Source organism: Acinonyx jubatus, chromosome D1 (genome assembly GCF_027475565.1).
Source record: "Acinonyx jubatus isolate Ajub_Pintada_27869175 chromosome D1, VMU_Ajub_asm_v1.0, whole genome shotgun sequence".
NCBI lineage: Eukaryota > Metazoa > Chordata > Mammalia > Carnivora > Felidae > Acinonyx > Acinonyx jubatus.
Genome location: NC_069390.1, coordinates 79,457,138 through 79,475,217, shown reverse-complemented (window position 1 = coordinate 79,475,217; position 18,080 = coordinate 79,457,138). Strand labels below are relative to the sequence as shown.

Sequence of the window (18,080 nt, the reverse complement as noted above, 5' to 3'; positions counted from 1 at the left end):
AGGTAGCTCCTTTTTTATGCTGGGGTGAGGGTTGGGGGAGAGAAATGGTGCCTACCAACCCCTGTGTTCCTAAAGGGGTCTCCCTGTGATCCATGCCTCTCTGGGACAAGCTCTGAGATGAGCAAATAACTCTCATTTCTGTATGTTCCAGGCGTTTTTCAAACTGCTGGTTTTATGCTGTATCTGCACAGGCTGTTTGCTGTGCTGTCTCTTTAAGGGCAGGGACTCCACTTCCTAATGCCTTCCTTGGTCTCCCAGAGCTGAGCCCGCTGATTTTTAAAATTCCAGACTTTAAATTCCACTTGTTGTAAGTGCTCATGAAATTTGGCCCCTCTCACTTTCAAGTCAAATATTATCTGGATTTGTTTTCCCTGTGTAGGAGCCCCTGGTGTGACAGTCAGTTTCTTACCCTTTTTTGCACCTCCAGCTTTTTCCCGACTATGGACAGCCATGATCTGTTTCACCCCAAATGGTGTCTTCACCTTTCCCACCTTCTGCTGTAAGGCCTCTTCTCTACCTTTAGTTGTGTGTTTTTCTGCCTGTCTTCTGCTCATTTTCTGGGTTATTTATGCTGATGGGTTATTTAGTTGCATCCATCAAATGACGTGAGCTTAGGGTCCTCTTTCTTTCCCCTAATCTACATCTTTCCCCTAATCTCCATCTTTAAATATTTTAGAAGGTACAATTGATGGACTGCCCAAACTTGTTTTGAATATATATGTCTATAGTAATTATCATGTGATCTTTTCATGGGCTATTTTGTTTTATTTTACTTATCACATTGAGAGAAGATTTTTCTGTGTTCTGTGTTATCTGCCACTCACATTTTATTAAGTGAAAATCAAAATATCTGTAAGAAACTACTATATTGACATAAGGTACAGCAAAATGGTTAGTAGAAACATACATATCATAACTTCTGCACATTAATCCATTACAAAGATCTATTCTTTTTCTGGATTCCATGCTTTCTCCAAAATTAAGATTAATCATTTGCAGATACACAAGTTGTATACTCTCAATTTATTTTCCTAAATGTGAAGAGTCCATTTAGAGCATGCAGTTATGGAAGATGAGTGCTTGACAGAAAGGGAGGGGAACTGAGCAAGAATCTTTGTAATGTTAAAAATATAAGCAGGCAGAGCTAGAACTGTCTGTGCAATATGCCAGTGTATTTCTATTTTAATCCTCTTTTCTTTTCTTATTCAAACACAGTCAATACCTCACCATCCACTTAATCCTTGTCTTTTCTTTGAAGTTCTGGCATGAATTACTTAATAAATGTGCTAGAAGAGAGTCCAAGAAAATTTCTCTGTTGAAACTAAGATTAATGTAAGGTATGTTATATACAATAGAGACTCCTGGGAATTTTTTCTCCATCGATGTAGCTCAAGATTTGTTAATCAGTCCAAATAGCTATCATTTCTGTGAATGAAGACTGTGTGGGCTTGCGTTTCTGTCTCGTTTATTCACCCCATCTAGTACAGTACAGTTCCTGACTCAGAGGGGCATTCAATACATTTTCATTAAAAGAAAAACACCAACAAAAGGCTACCAGGAGATTTATATGTCAATAAGGAGAGGTCATCCAAGCATATGTAGTAAGTTAATGATAGACACTGAAAAGTTTTATTTTTCTCCAATTACTACCTTTAAATATCTCCTGCCAGATTTCCCTTCTCCTGTCCTAGATGACATTCTCAGTAGGCCTCCAGCTTTCTGTACACTTCAAGTTATTAGAACAATGTATTTTTTTTTTTTTTTTTTTGGTAACTGTGATTACTTTTTAGGATAGTAATACATATCCAGCCCTGCCAAGACCAAAACTTCTATCAGTCATTCTTCTTTTCCTTAGATTGGGTTTATACTATGCTAGGAAACCTGTGGTAGGAGAAAAGGGGCATTTCTTTTCTCCTCTTCCTATTCTTGATGAATCTTGTAGGTGCTGCTGGAAAGATAAAGGCCAAAAGTCTTAGTAGACCTAGTTGACTGGCAATGTTGTAATTTGGCAAGACTATCTGCATAGCAGACTAGCTCAAATGTTGATTCTCTAGTGGATAACACATGGTGGTTATTTGGAGGCTCCTTATAATCCATCATGCTACCCAGTTTCTACCCTCTGATTGATAGATCATGTTATATTCCTCTCCCAGTTCTAGCCCTTAGGAGTCTACCCTCCTTTTTTCCCCCTTGGGCTTATTTCCTTCTGTTAAGTAGCTTTGGCTAGAATCCATCAAGATGGCTCAAGCCTGGCTACTTCTTCAGGATTAAATTCTGTTCCCATATGAACCTTTGCTCTTACAAATGCTGGGATTTAGTGTATTCTCTATGATCTTGTAATCTCATTTGGCCATCAAGGATAACTCTTATCTACCTCATGACTTCACTTTCCCCTGAGGGTTGGGAAATAAAAGCTCAGTTTGCTTCCATGAGCTTTATATAGTTTGATGACTGACTGACTGACTTATGTATGTATGTATGTATGAATGTATGTACTATTTATTTATTTATTATTTATTTATTTATTTATAATTCTCTTGACTTTCTTTGAATTCCTAATTATTCAATTATTTACGCTGGACCATATTCAACATTTTTAAAATTTAATTTAATTTAAATTCCAGTAGAGTTAACATACATTGACATTTTTTAGTAAATAACACATGGACATGTGTAGTATCATTGCTTCAGATATGAGGATATTTAGTATTTATTGTTCTCAACTTTAAGGCTTTAGTAAAAGTTCTTAGACAATTGGAAAACTGTTAGAATATGGAAGAAAATTTAAAATAATATAGTCTAAGCCACTGTGTTACAGAGGAGATGATAACTTATCCACAGTCCCAAAATCTGTTGCAAAGTTGAATTTAGTATATAGCCCTCCAATTTCTATGCTAGTTTCCCCCAAATATGCTAGTTTTCTTTCTGAAAGGAATCATTTCTGGAAGCTTATTAGGATAGTTATACTTAAAATTATATTAGTATAGTTATACTTAAAACAATGCTCTGATCAGATAGAATAAATTCGCAGAAAGGAATTATCTGAATTCATGAAAAGGCAATTTTATATGATTATAGAACTGATCATCTATTTTATTACTTTAAACAATAAATTTCTTTTGATGGAATCCAAAGCATATTAGGTTCTTGCCAATTTATGCTCAATAATGAAAAAAAGGTTCCAGTGTATTAATTTTTCTCCCTAATCCATTGGATTACATTTGATGATAACAACCGTTTGTTTCTTAAATTCAATATTCCATCATATTTTGTCATCTTTAATTTCAAACTGATCTATTTTTTTGTCTCTATTTCTACTGATGGCTCTACTCTTCTCTCACATGCTTGTTTTACTCTCTCCTCTCTTATCCTTTTTATCAAATAAGTGTCAACTCCACTATATGTATCTATATATTGTTTTTAACCTCTCACCCATTCTTTCCATTTTCAGCTCTTCCACCTATAACTATTCACTTATTTATAACTTATTTATAACTTTCTCTTATTTAGTAATCCTCTATTATTAAACATCTTTTGTTATTAAAATATGATAAAAATAAAATAGAAAATGCATAACTATTTCTTAAAGTCTAACTTACAGAATCATAGATCTAAGAATTGGAAAAACATTTATATCATCTGATTGATCAAGCTCTTTGATGCTAATATTATCTTCACATAATGGTCATTTAGTTCATGCTTGAATTCTATAGAGAACAGACAGACTTTCTTGAGATAGAGTTAATACTCCCACTGAGCAACTCTGACTTCTTAGAATGATCTTTTTCTAAAATTAATTCTACCTCTCACTTTTCTGTATTTTGACTGATTTGTCCCTTTGGATATTTTAGAATAAGTCTAAGCTACTTATATATGTCAAACTTTCAACTATTTAAAGATAACAGTTTTATGTAGTATTAAGCTTAGGAATTCTGACTTTTGAGCCAGGATTCCTGCCTATTTGCCATATGATAATACTTTTTTGCTATGGGAAATAATATGCTTTTGTATCTCACTAAGAGATCAGGACACTGAAAATGATATTTCTATATGATAGTTAAGAAAAAAAGGTTATTTTTTCAAAGTCTTTATATCTTGTTTTATTCCATGAACAATTATATTTGCTTGTTATTAGACAATACACAAAGGCCACATCTTAATGTTACAAATAAAGACAGTCTGCAATTGAAAGTCACTACTGTTAATCTGGAGTTAAGAGAGGCAGGTCAAATCACTCTATTACATATGAGCAGAATGTATGCCCAGAGTTCAACTACAAAAACTCTTTTTGCCTGACCCCCTAAGACATTTGTATATTGGAGTTCCCTGAAAACTTTACTCATTGGCTTATAAAAAGCAACAATTAATTGATTCAGGGAAGACCTTGCAAGAAGAAGGTCTCCCCTGAATCTTCTATCAATACTTCCTTAAACATCAGCTCTAATATTTAATTTAGTTCTCATTCCTTAAGTTCCTTTGATCATTTCCATAATAATATGGTTTCAAGTTTTTCCTCATCATTTTGCTTTCCCTCCATTAAATGCATTGTTGTTTATCTATGTTTCCATTGTATGATTGAGCCCGGAACTGAACATAATAATCACAATCATTGTTAGCATGATAGATGCAAAGTAACCTCTTGTTTGTTCTTGACATTGTTAATACAGCTGAAGATAATATTAGGGTTTTGTTTTTGTTTTTGGTAAGCACATACCAGTGCTGACTCACAATCAAATCAATAATTAGCTATTGATACCTGTTGCCATCTTGTCTCTTGCAGACTTTTGACATAGCAACCTGATTACATTCTTGCCTAAACTCTATAATCTATTCTTCATAAAGCATCTAGCATGATCTTTTAACAGGTTATCAAGTTACATCTCTACTTAAAACATGATCTGGTCATTGCCTATCTATTAATTTCACTCCTTATGACTCTTCTTGTCATACATTCTCTTTATCCATACAGATTCTTCCATCTTTTTCTATATTGGTACTTCCTCAATCACAGCAAGTGTTCCTCCTGAGGGTTTTGACATTTGCCTTCCTCTGCCACTGACACTTTCAGGAATTTACATGGCTTGCCTTTGTATACTCATTAGATCTTTCCTTAGAGACCTATTCAGCGTGATATTTTTGCCATCTTATGCAAAGAAACATCTTGGAACCCCATCACCATATACATCACTTACTATCTCTTTACTTAATTTATTTGTGGGAATTATCTGTGCAGACCTTGTTCTATTTTTTCTTACTAAATTGTCTCTTTTTTTCCTAGACTGTGAGTTCCTCAAAGATGCAGAATCTGTTTTATTCACTGTTGTATTCTTAGTTACTAGCAAAATATATAATAAGCACTAAATTAATATTTGTTAAATTAGCAGATAGCAAATGATTTGAGCTAAAAGATACTTGAAATTTATTAGGCCACTAGGACCAGGAATGAGAATATTTTTGTCTAAATTCCTTTTAGCTCTGTAATACCCATCTCTATTACAAAACATCTTTGACAAATTACTTATGCCATACCCACTTGCAACTTTTTAGCCACAGCTATGATATCTTTATGGAGATAGACTTATAAATGAAACAAATATTCCATCTTGGGTTCTACTGAATCCCTTAAACAAACCATCAACCAAACAAACAAAAATCAACCCATTCCTTCAGGATTATGGAACCAGGGGCCAGGTTGAAATAGTTCTTGTTTAGTTTAGGCATTAAACAAAAATAGCTCTAGGCTAGCACAGGCATTATCAGCTAGTGCATCTCTCTGAATTATTACAGAAGAGCAAGTAGACAGGCATATATGGTGTTCTCTTAGAGACCTTTAGAAAGTCTTGAAACAAAATCTGCCAGACATACATGCTGAGTGAAAATATGTGGCATGATACTTCAGAGACCTGATCAAGGACATTAGTGATTCAAAGATCTTACTTTTTTAGCTTTCTTTTTTTCCTCTCTCTCTCTCTCTCTCTCTCTCTCTCGCTCATCTCTTTCTTTTTCATTTTTAATTGCTACTTTCACAATCTCCTGAATTAACCTAAGTTCTTTAACCCAGAACTTCAAGGATGCCAAAAAAAAAAAAAAAATCCTCAGTTTAGTTCACGGTATTAAAAGATGTTTCAATGATCTGATTAGAAAATCCAAAATTAGTCTTTATGGATGTTTTCTGACCAGAAATTGTTATAATCAAAAACACAGATTATGCCTCTCTTCATAGAAGAAAATAATCAAACAAGTAATAATTTCTTTTCATTTATTTAAAAGTAAATACCTATTGGGGCACCTGGATGGTGCAGTTATTAGTGTCTGACTTTGGCTCAGATCATAATCTCATGGTTCATGAGTTTGAGCTCCACATGAGGCTGTGTACTGACAGCTCAGAGCCCCTGGAGCCTGCTTCAGATTCTGTGTCTCCCTCTCTCTGTCCCTCCCCTGCTAATGCTCTGTCTCTCAAAACTGAATAAATGTTAATATATATATACCTATCTTTATAGAAATTATTGTCTTAAGTCTTGTATAAGAAACCTCAAACAAAGCACACATTGCCTCTGTTTTTATAGAGCAGATGGTCCTGTATTTTTTATGTAAGCATCTAAAAATTATAACTGCAAAATATTCAAGTACTAAGAAAGGAAAGATCATCAGTTAAAACTGTATTTATCCCTGATCTGGGCCATTTAGATGGTTCCACCACAGTCTAAATCCACAGGGAGGGTAAGGTCATCCTGTAAGCATTGTAACACCATTATAAACACATCATAAGATAACTAAGTTCCCTGTCAAATTTCTGTCTTAAAGCTACAATGAGAATCAGAATGGAAAGCATTTTTTTAACTGCTAGAAAAAAATATTGTGGTTGATACCTGAATCAAATAAAAATCACCAAATATAGAAACCGACAGTTTCAAGAAATATGTAGTTGGCTTGACTGATTTTTAGCAAAGTAACATTTTCCAGAAGAGCTAAAATAAACTTAATCCTCTCTATTCTTACAAAATAGGATTTATTTTACACATGATATATTTTAAATATTTGGGTCCTGATAAGCCTATAAATTGTACTTAAATTCAAGTAAAACAAGACTTTTTTCCTGTATCTCTCTGCATGTCAGCTGTGGCCAGCTTGTTTGGGTTCTCCAGAATGTAACTGTCTCTACATTTTATAGGCAGAATAGACCTGTATTGAATTAATGAGATGTAGAAAAATTAGCTGTTTTCTTGCTGACAAACTATTCAAATTACTACATAGGAGCAGCTCCTCAGAAGTTCATGATAAGCAATAAAATAATCTTCACCATAAACAGATATATTTTGTTGTTTTATTACTATAATAGAAATTTATCCTTGCTTAACAAATGATATTGTGAACATTTGTTAACAAGTTCTTGTGGACACTTGATAAAGTATGGATTTTATGAGAATTATTTTATAATAACAAAAAAAACTAATGTGCATGATTAATTTTTTATCAGCAAAGATTTATCATTATTGGAAATGATAACCTCAGTGAGTCAGTCCAGTTGAAAAAGCATGAGATAACTTTCATGGCACTTTCTTGATTATAAAACACTTTGATATGTTTTGCTTATTCCTTAGCCAACAGTCAGTGGAAAATATTTTAAATATTTTTTTAGTATAAGAGAAACAACATTTAGATGACCTAATAAATCAGTTAATTTTGTCTTTGTTTTCCAAAACACTGAGAAAACATATTTACTCTCATTTCTCTGGGATGTTGAATCTGGCTCTCTTCAGGTGATGGTTTCCTTTTTATATCACTCTAGAATTTGTTGACAAGTATAGTTACCTTTAAACTTTTCTTTGCCTTTAAGATAAAAATAAATAAAACTAAATTCATGTACACTTCTCCGTCTGCCCCCACCTCCACTGACAAGAAGAAATTAAATTGTCTTCTGATTAATTACATGTCTAATATCACCAGTGCACAGCTGATAAGAGTCAACTTGTTTTTTTGCACTGAGGTAGCCTCTATTATCATCATGACTTCCTGGGGGACCAATACAATGTGCACATATATAATTTCAAAATGATCACAGAGGAGCCATAATCCATTTCTCTTTCTCAACTGCAGCAGGCCAGTCAGACTTAATACTATCAGGGCTTGTTTTGTGTAGCACTTCTCTTTTCATTTTCTTTTATAGTTCTTCGGAAGCACTGGCTGTCAGTGACAAAGTTCTGTGCTATTTACCCCACTGCTGCCAAGAAGAAGGAGAGTATTTGTATAAGCTTATCAATGACAGGCATTCTCTGTTCAGTAGTATATCATCTTCTTGGCAGAAGGAACAAACTGTCACCTGTCCAATAAAATGAATTTAACCCAACGAAGCAGAATGAGGTGAAAATGGAGAAGAAAATGTGTTTGGGGGGTTGTTTTTAAAGCAGTACAGCTTACATCAGAAGCATCTGAAAGTAATTCAGGAGAAAGTAACTAGATGTACTTAGGTAGGAAGAAATTCAGGGTAACTCTGAGAATTGAATTTCCTTTGCTGACAGCGTATAGCCTGCTTGGGATTCTTTCTCTGTCTCTGTCTCTCTCTCTCTCTCTGCCTCTCTGTCTCCCTCTCTCTCTCTCAAAATAAATAAAGAAACTCTTTAAAAAAAAAAAAGCTCAGCTTGAAGTTAGGTCACAGTGCTCTCAATGTCACTGTATCTGAAGTAAAGATACAAAGAAATCTTGCATCTTCTTTATTGTTAACTAAAACAAAATTATTATTTGCATATAAAATACTTACAGATATAAATAAATATGTAGTAGAGTTCAAAAGTGCACATGGGTATTTCTTATTACTGTATGCACACTTTATTTAAGCCACTTTGTTGAGGTATGATTGATATACAATAGGCTGTACATATTTAATGTATACAACTTGATGAGTTTGGAATAAGTATACATCTGTGAAACTATCACCACAATCTATGCCACAAACATATCCATCATCTCCAATTGTTTTTTCCTGCCCTTTTTATTTTATTATTATTTATTTTATTTTATTTTATTTTATTATTTTATTTTATTTTATGTTGTGTAAGAACACTTAAGATTTACCCTCTTGACAAATTTTTAAGTATGCCTCTTATATAAAGAATCTATAAATAATCTAAAGTAGTCAAACTCATAAAGGCAGAGAGTAGAATGGTGGGTGCCAAGGAGCTCGGTCAGAGGAAGGAACAAGAAGGTATTATTCAAAGGGTACAATGTTTCACTTACGCAATGTGTAAGTCCTAGAGATCTACTGTGTAGCATACTGCTTATAGTTAATAATACTGCCTTGCATATTTTTACAGTGTGCTTTTGCAAACTACTGTCTTCAAGAGATGGAATCTACTTTTCTGCCCCTTAAATCTTGTCTTGGCCTATGTGATTTGCCATGGTGAATGAGACATGAGACATTAGACATTAGCCAAATGACACAGAGGCTTGAAAAGTATTTACAAATTGGGGCATATCCCTTTTATTGCTTCACCTAGCTGAGTAACTGTTTAATAACTTGGGCTAGACTACTAGAAAATCAGAGACATGATCAATCCATTCCCATTGCCTTTGCTAACAGGAGCCAATTACCATCAGTGTAAGGCTAAATACTCTATCCAATTCTACCCTTTCAAACTTCACGGGAATTGCAAAGATCAGCTCACCCTGCCAAAACCAGAAGAACCACCAGCCTCACACTCGAATTGTGAGAAATAATATGTTTTTTTTGCTTGCTTGTTTGTTTGTTTATTACTAAACTTGAGGGTGGTTTACTATGCAGTAACAACTAACCAGTGCAATAGACAATTAACATGTGTATTATGTTCTGTGAATTGAATTTCTTTAAACAGTAGTTTCTCCATGCTTAAAACACACATCTGCAAATGTCCAGACACATACACTTTTGAATTTCTATATTTTCAAAGTTATCTTCCATTCTTTCTCTTTCTTTTCTTCAGCTCAACTTTTCAGAAAACAAAATTTACAGTATTTGTCTAATTGTCCTACTCTCCTAACCATTTCTTAACTCACTATTGTAAGATTGATGTCGCCACTACTTTTTACATAAAGTATATACTTACTCAGATTCTTTCAGTTTTTATATAATGTTTTTCTATTGCAGGATCCTATCCAGAGTCACACATTACATTTAGTTTTTGTGTCTCCTTAGTTTCCTCTTCCTTTGACAGTTTCTCCAATATTCCTAGTTTTTGATGACCTTCAAATTTTTGAGGAGTATGGCCAGACATTTCATCAAATGTCTTTCATTTGGGATTTGTCTCATATTTTTCTTATGATTAGACTGGGAATATAGGTTTTAGTGAGGAAAATCACGGAGGTTAGGTGCCATTCTCATCACATCATATCAAGGGTAAATGCTATCTCTGCTGATGCTGACCTTGATCATCGCTGGGTTGAAGAAGGTTTATCACTTTCCTTCACTATCAAGTTACTTTATTTTATCCCCACTTTCCAACTCTGTACTCTTTGGAAACAAGTTACTGTGGACAGCCCACATTTCAAGGAAGGAGGAGTTATATTCCACTTCCTTGAGTAAAAAAGTATTTTATAAACTATTTGATGTTCAACCTACATGGTGAATTTGTCTATTCTTTTGATTAATTACTTATTACATCAATATGGACTTATGGGTAATTATTTTATTCTTTGGGTTATAATTCATGCTTCTTTTTATTCTTGCTCAAATTTTTTTTTTCCAATTTGGGCCACTGGGAACTCTTTCAGTTGGTTCCCATTGTCCTTTTGACCTACCTTCCTCATTGTGTTTTTGTTTGCTGCTTTGTTTGTTTTAGCACTTCCTTACTTTCTGGTACTACAAGATAGTCTAGGCTGGTCAAGTACATTTCCTGCCACAGTCCTAGAGTTAGTCCTTCTGCAAATAATACTGATCTTTTCAATTGGAGAAAAGTATTAGAAATGAAGATCTTGATACTTTGTGTGTTGGTTTCTATTATGGTACTTTGCTTTTAGGCCTTCTCAGATGTCAAAACAAGGCATATGTGTATATACCTAACTATGTATACATACATATTCATAAATACTTTTTATACATAACCATCTGTATCTACATGAAGCTAAACATGGTTCCAACTGACGTCTTCAATCTAATCCATTACCATGTAAATCATTCCATCCTTCTCTTGCTTATCTGCAACCTCTCACTCCAACAGTGAGGAACCTGGATTCCACCATCCACCTTCCATTGACTTAATTGTTCAATTCCATGTATAGTGTTTTTTGAACTGCTAATAATGATATTGTTAACTACAGTATATTACCAAAATACAGGTTTTTTTTGTTTTGTTTTGCTTTGTTTTTGCTTTAGTCTTAAAGATTCATTTCCATAGTTACTTAGATCAGTACCTCTGTCTCCTACTCCCCTAAGTGAAGTTACTTCATACATTTGTAGCATAGTTAGTTTGTCACTTTCTGCCTTTAAATCCTGGGATCCTCTAACCGCTTAAATTATTGTTTTCAATTTTGTATACCTTAATGTTCTGCCATATAGTTCTATTGGTTTCGATAAATATACAATGATATTTGTCCACCATTACAATATCATATAGAGCAGTTTCATCACCCTAAAAAGTACCTTATGCTTCATTCACTCATTTAGTCATTTCTCTGTCCCAACTTCTGCCAATCAGTAATCTGTACAATCTCTATAGTTTTCCCTTACTAAAAAGGTCTTATAAATGATATCATGCAAAATCTAGCCTGTTCAGACTGGCTTCTTTCAGTTAGCAATATACATATAAGATTCATCCATGTGTTTGCAAGGCTTGATCATTTATTTTTATCACTGAATAGTATTACATTATATGAAATGTACAGTTTGTTTATCCATTCACTTATTGAAGGGCATCTTAGTTGTTTCACATTTTTTATTATTATTAATAAGACTCCTGTAAACTCTTTTTGTGCAGGTATTTTGTACAAGCATACATTTTAAAACCAGTTAGGGACATGCCTAGGAGTCCAATTGTTTGATTATATGGTAAGACTATTTAGCTTTGTAAACACAGCTACATTGTCTTCCAAGGTAGTTGGACCATTTTGTTTTTCTACCAGCAATGAATAAATTTACTGTTTCCTGTATCCTCACCAACAATTGATATTGCTTTTACTTCTTGTGTCTCCCTGGATCTTAACCATTTTGATATGTGTGGTGGTATCTCACTGTTGTTTTAATTATCAATCCTTTTTAAATATGACTGTAGACCCTATACAAGTCATAAATCTTCCATTGCTTTCAATAGTCAGTTTTTAAATATAGGGTGGTATAAGAGTTCTATATTTCTCAATGAAACACACCCAAGATTATCTATCCATTAAAAAATTAATAAATAAAGCAAAGAGAGAATACAGTCTTGGACTTCTCTTATTTCTTCCATCAGTTTGCTGGTTCAAATACAGCAATAATATAAAATGTGTTTATCACCCATAGCTGATAATAGAAGGTAATTATACCTTCCTTTTCTATAATAATAATCAAGTTACTATGCCAATAGGTCATTTAATGTGGTATTCAAAAACAAATAAAAGCAATATCCAGAGAAAAACTAAAGAATAAAATACCAAATAATAAAATAGTGACTAAAATATTGAATGTATTACACAGTAACAAAAGCAAAATAATAATTTGTTAAAATAATTTGTTAAAATAATGTAAAGGTGAGAGAAAGTTTTTGAATGTAATTATCCTTGATAACTGATCCTTAAAGTATCTAATCAATTTTTAAGCAGATATATGCAGTATAGAAGAATTTAGTCTGTTTTAAAAAGTAATACACATAGATGTTTTACATTAAATGCAGATAATTAAAAATTGAATCTCATGTAAAAATGATGAGTCCTTTGTTTTCAACTTTTTTTGGCGTTGTCTGTAATATCTGAATAGTAACTTACCTCCAGACTCATCCTTGTTACTCATATTTTTCAATGTTTTATTCTACTCTATGGAAAAAGCAACACCTTGATCACCCTATGATCTGGAAATCTAGCAATTGTGGACTCCATGTCAGACTGAGTATTTTCATGTTTCCACAACCAGAGTAGAATACCTCATTTGAAGTTATGGTTTATTTGGATTATGTTGTGCCAGTAGAAGAAAAAAAAAAAACTTTTGAGTGATATTACAAACTACCATTCTCCTTCCACCAATCATCATTGTCAAATTAAGAAATAAAAACACTAGACTCCAGTTAAATTTAATTTTGGATAAAATAAAATACTTCATGGAACATAGTAGAACTAAAACATTTATTGTTTATTTAAAATTCAAACTTAACTGTGCTTCCTTTCTTTCATCTTGCAAGACTATCTCTATTCCCTTAAGTTAGTTAGTTCCAGAAGAGATGACATTGAGACAATAAAAGAGAAATAAACTGGATCAGCAGGGAAGATGCTAATACTGCACAGAAAGTACCTAAAATAGAATAAAATACTGAATGCTCTTTACTTCTTTTTAAAGTAATGATAATATTGATGAGCCTGGGTTTTCATTTAACTCTTAATGCTCCTTTTCATGTTTTCACAGTGTCTCTACCACCATTTTATACAGGGTTAATCCCACCTTTTCTGTCTCTTCTTAAATCACTTTTTTCTGTAAGCAGTGGTGTTCAACACATAATAATAATAAACTATTGTTTTGTTGTTTTTGCCGTTAATTACTAGTATTCCAACAAAGAAGAGGCTTTTATATATCTTCCCAAAGCATTCAGATACATTTAAACATAAAACAGACATTTATAACTGAAATAATAAACTTATCTTTGTATATAAAAACATTCTTTTGAACTTCAAACTTTATTACCATAAATTAAGTGGAGGTCTACCTCTTTGGTTTTGAAAGAGGACTCATCCATTATACATAGTTAATATACTGTTGATATATCAGTTATACTGATAACACTTAATAGCACAATATAGCCACCAAGTTCAATTGAATCAAGCTATAAATGTTATGTGTATAAACATTTAAATCCTCACTACAATTTAATTTCTAAACACTTAAAAACTGTGACATAATTAATTTTTAGCAGTATGATACTATTAATCCAAAGAATATAAACTACTTTTGTAGAATAAAAGATATCACTTTAGGTCTAAGATATAGAACAATAAGATTGATCAAAACAAAGTGAGAGACACTGAGGCAACCAAAAAAATTCAGCGCGCTATAGATAGCTTTAAATGACTGTGTGTGTGTGTGTGTGTGTGTGTGTGTGTGTGTGTAATAAATCCAGGATGATTCTGTCTTTATGTCATGAAATTTAGCATTATAAGGAGACATTTTTACAATTCCTTGTTATAAATTATATATATATGTATATATGTATATATATATATGTATATATATATATATATATGTATATATATATATATATAAACAAATCTTCTAAAGGCTAATAATGTTTTAGATTGCAAATGAAAGTCAGTGAGGTGGGATGGATACTAATTTTATTAACATTTATATAGTATTTTTCTAACTACCTTATTATATTGAATTGTACATGACTTCTTGCAATGCTAACAAAGGTTTAAGAATTGTTTTCTCTTTCTTTTGTTGAAAAGTATGAATTCTGATATAAATTTAAATGAATACCTGAGGATATTTTGTAATGAAGACTTTAATATATTTTTATTATTTGGTACATACAGCAGGATTCTTACCTGAAAGATACCCGGCTACTGATAGAAACAGAATTAGTTTCCAAGAGGAAGCCATCCTTGGTTACTAGGATATCCTGTGTCCCACCTACTGTGTTTAGCAGCTGTGATGTTTCTTCATTAAAGAATGCCCTGTTGAAATAAATAACAATTTTAAAAAACTAACAAAAAAAAGGTAGACAAACACAAACCAACCCAAAAATCTGAGAGTAAAATGACAAACACCTTTTATTGCAAAGGTCAGGTTAATATATATTTGTATTGACAATAATAAAATCTCCATTAAAATTAATAATGCACAATACAAAAAATTCAGAGAAGTGATAAACTTTCCTTAACACATTTATTTATATTGAATACTCCTCTACAGATAATAAAAACATCAGGTTCTAATGGGGATGATTTTTCCTCACAGGGAATGTATAATAGCTTTATTTAGTACATTAGACAAATTATTGGAATAGAAAAATTGGGTAGAAAAAACAGTTATATTAATATATATTCCTCTAGTCTAGAACATAACTAATGATCAGTTAGCCAAGTGATTTCACACATTCTGCCTGTAGCTCATCTAAATCTCCACAGGAAAATTTTTTACTTAATTATTAATGTCAACTGCCTTTGTTTATAACTCCTGTGATTATCTGCACTGTGTTATAGTTCCCTCCTTTGAAGAGATATTTCTCTCAGCGTCTTTTACTAGTCAGAATCTAAAGGAAATTTTTTTGTGAATATTTAACATTTTTTGTCTAATGGGATTTTGATAAGATGACGAGTGTAGCACATTAATATCCTTCGGTTCTATTATTTGTACTGAAAGATATGATTAAGATTTAAAAAAATCCATAAAATTCTACCATGAAACTTCCTGCAAGAACTTGACAATTGTACATTAGAAATTCCTATAATAGACAAGTAACTTTTGAATTTTCAGGTGTCAGTTAATGGTGTCCTTCTTAGCCCAATGTGATTAAATTAAAATAATTGTAATGTAATAATAATTTTTAAATAGCAATTTCTTCTTGTAAACTGCTTCCTTCCTAGAGACTTAACTGTTCAAGTTATCTCTATCTTTTAGAAAACATCTTAAAAATTAGACAAGTATTTCCCCTCTTTAGTTAGGTAATAATTTGATATAGTCATGTCCAAACAGGGAAATCTGTTAGTGAATCCTTTACCTGATTAATGTTAGTCCCATTTCATTTGTATGTTCAAATCTAATTTTTGATACTCTATTTGAATTACATGGTTAGATATCATGAGTGGAGAAGAAAGTTAATAATACCTAATAATAGTTGATTATAGTCATCTACTTAAAAAAATACTTTTCATTTTTTTCATCAGAAACAAAGACAATTTGAAGCACCACAAATGACCTTATCACAATTTTTTACATTTTAAAACACTTTTATTATTTTTATACTGTTTTGGTTTTTTGCCAGAAAGGAAAAGGAGAAAATTAGCACTTGACACACAAACATTAGAGAGACTTAAAGTTGCTAGAACTACAATTATGATTTATGAGAACTGCACATTTGAATCAGTTAATTTTCAATCTGTGTTGAAATGGGCCTTTCTCAGATTATTTCTGAGATATTAATGTAGTTTTATTTCACTTGTTTTAATGAGCTTCTGCTCAGTCCCTGTCTCTCAAACTGGTATTTCCCCTGTATATTTACAGTGTGCTATTATGTTAAACATTCTTCATCAACAAATGCAAATGCTTTCGGAGCACTTAAATGCTGTAAGCTGTGAATGTCAAAGACACACAAGGGCACACACCTACACATATGCACACATATGCATGGATGTTAATCACAGGCTATGAGCCAAATAAGCAAGATACTGTAAGTATATTATTAATATAGAGCTATCAAAAAAGGGATTTATTCATATAATTGGCAGAAGTTGTAAATACAACAGATGGTTCTTCAGTAAAATTTCAAGAACACATTGATCTTAAAAATGAATGAATGGGATAATGCAGGGAGACTAACAATGAGCACATGAATAAATAAATCAGTATCAGAGAGTGATCCATACTATGATGTAATTAACACATCAAGGGACAATGAGGGGATAGAAGGGGCTACTTTAGTAGGGGTTCACAGAAGCAATTTCTGATAAGACGACATTTAGGAATTGAGGATGAGTACTCATGTTTTCAACATGCCATTATGGAATAATATGTATACATCCCATATATATGCGTATATATCCCATATATACGCATATATATATATATATATATGTATATATGCATATATATATGTATATATACATATATATATTCCAGGTACATTTTTTCTATTCTCAATAATAGTACACTGGATTTTATTACTAAAAGAAACCATTTCATGTTAAGATTTCTTCAAATAAAAATTGTGTGTGTGTGTGTGTGTGTGTGTGTGTGTTCATTTTCAAGCATCAATGCTTGTTTAATGAGGCTAAAACACAAAAAAATCATAGATCTTTAAAAATAATTCTTTTAAGACATCTAAAGACATTTGTTTTGCTTTCCTTCTTTTTTTTTTATTCTCTCTCTCTCTCTCTCTTTATTTTTTTTCAAATAAAAAGTAAGAGAAATCATCTTTAGGTTCTGAAATATATAAACTTTTTTTTTAAGGTAAACAAAGAAAAAATCCCAACATTCCTTAATAACATAGATACTAAGAAAATGTTTTTTTTCCTTTTCTTTATTGTTTTTATTTTAATTCCACTACAGTTAACATACAGTGACATTAGTTTAGGTGTGCAATGTAGTGTACCTTACTCGGAGCTCATCATGGTAAGTGTACTCTTTAATCCTTATCACCTATTTCACCTATCCACCCTCACTTCCTCTCTAGTACCCATCAGTTTGTTCTCTATAGTTAATAGTCTATTTATTGGCTTTTCACTCTTTCTTCCTTTGTTCATTTGTTTCTTAAATTCCATATATGAGTGAAATCATATAGTATCTGCTTTTTCTGGACTGACTTGTTTCACTTAGCACTATACTCTCTAGCTCAATCCATGTTGTAGAAAATGGCAAGATTTCATCTTTTGTATGGCTGAATGATGCCACATTGTATATAAATATCACTTCTGTCTCTCTTCATATATTTATAGATACTTGGGCTGCTTCCATAATTTGGCTATTGTAGTAATACCGTGATAAACATGGTGTTGCATACATCCTTACCAATTAGTATTTCATATTCTATGGGTAAATACCCAGTACTGTGATTACTGCATCATATGGTAGTTCTATTTTTAACTTTTTAAGGAATCTCCATACTGTCTTCCACAGTGGCTGCACCAGTTTGCATTCCCACCAACAGTGCAAGAGCGTTCCTTTTTCCCATGTCCTTGCCAAGACTTGCTGTTTCTTGCGTGGTTGATTTTAG

General features: G+C 32.4%; 1 protein-coding gene across 3 annotated transcripts in view; it reads right to left on the bottom strand.

The window, feature by feature from the left end:
• CNTN5 (contactin 5) overlaps positions 1-18,080 on the bottom strand; it is a 1,351,205-nt gene that overhangs the window by 765,939 nt on the left and 567,186 nt on the right. For all 3 annotated transcript variants that reach the window (XM_053203841.1, XM_053203840.1, XM_053203839.1), the window contains exon 4: positions 14,695-14,823. In XM_053203841.1, coding sequence (XP_053059816.1) covers positions 14,695-14,749 — 55 coding nt within the window. In that variant the 5' untranslated portion in view covers positions 14,750-14,823. The remainder of the gene's footprint in view (positions 1-14,694; positions 14,824-18,080) is intronic.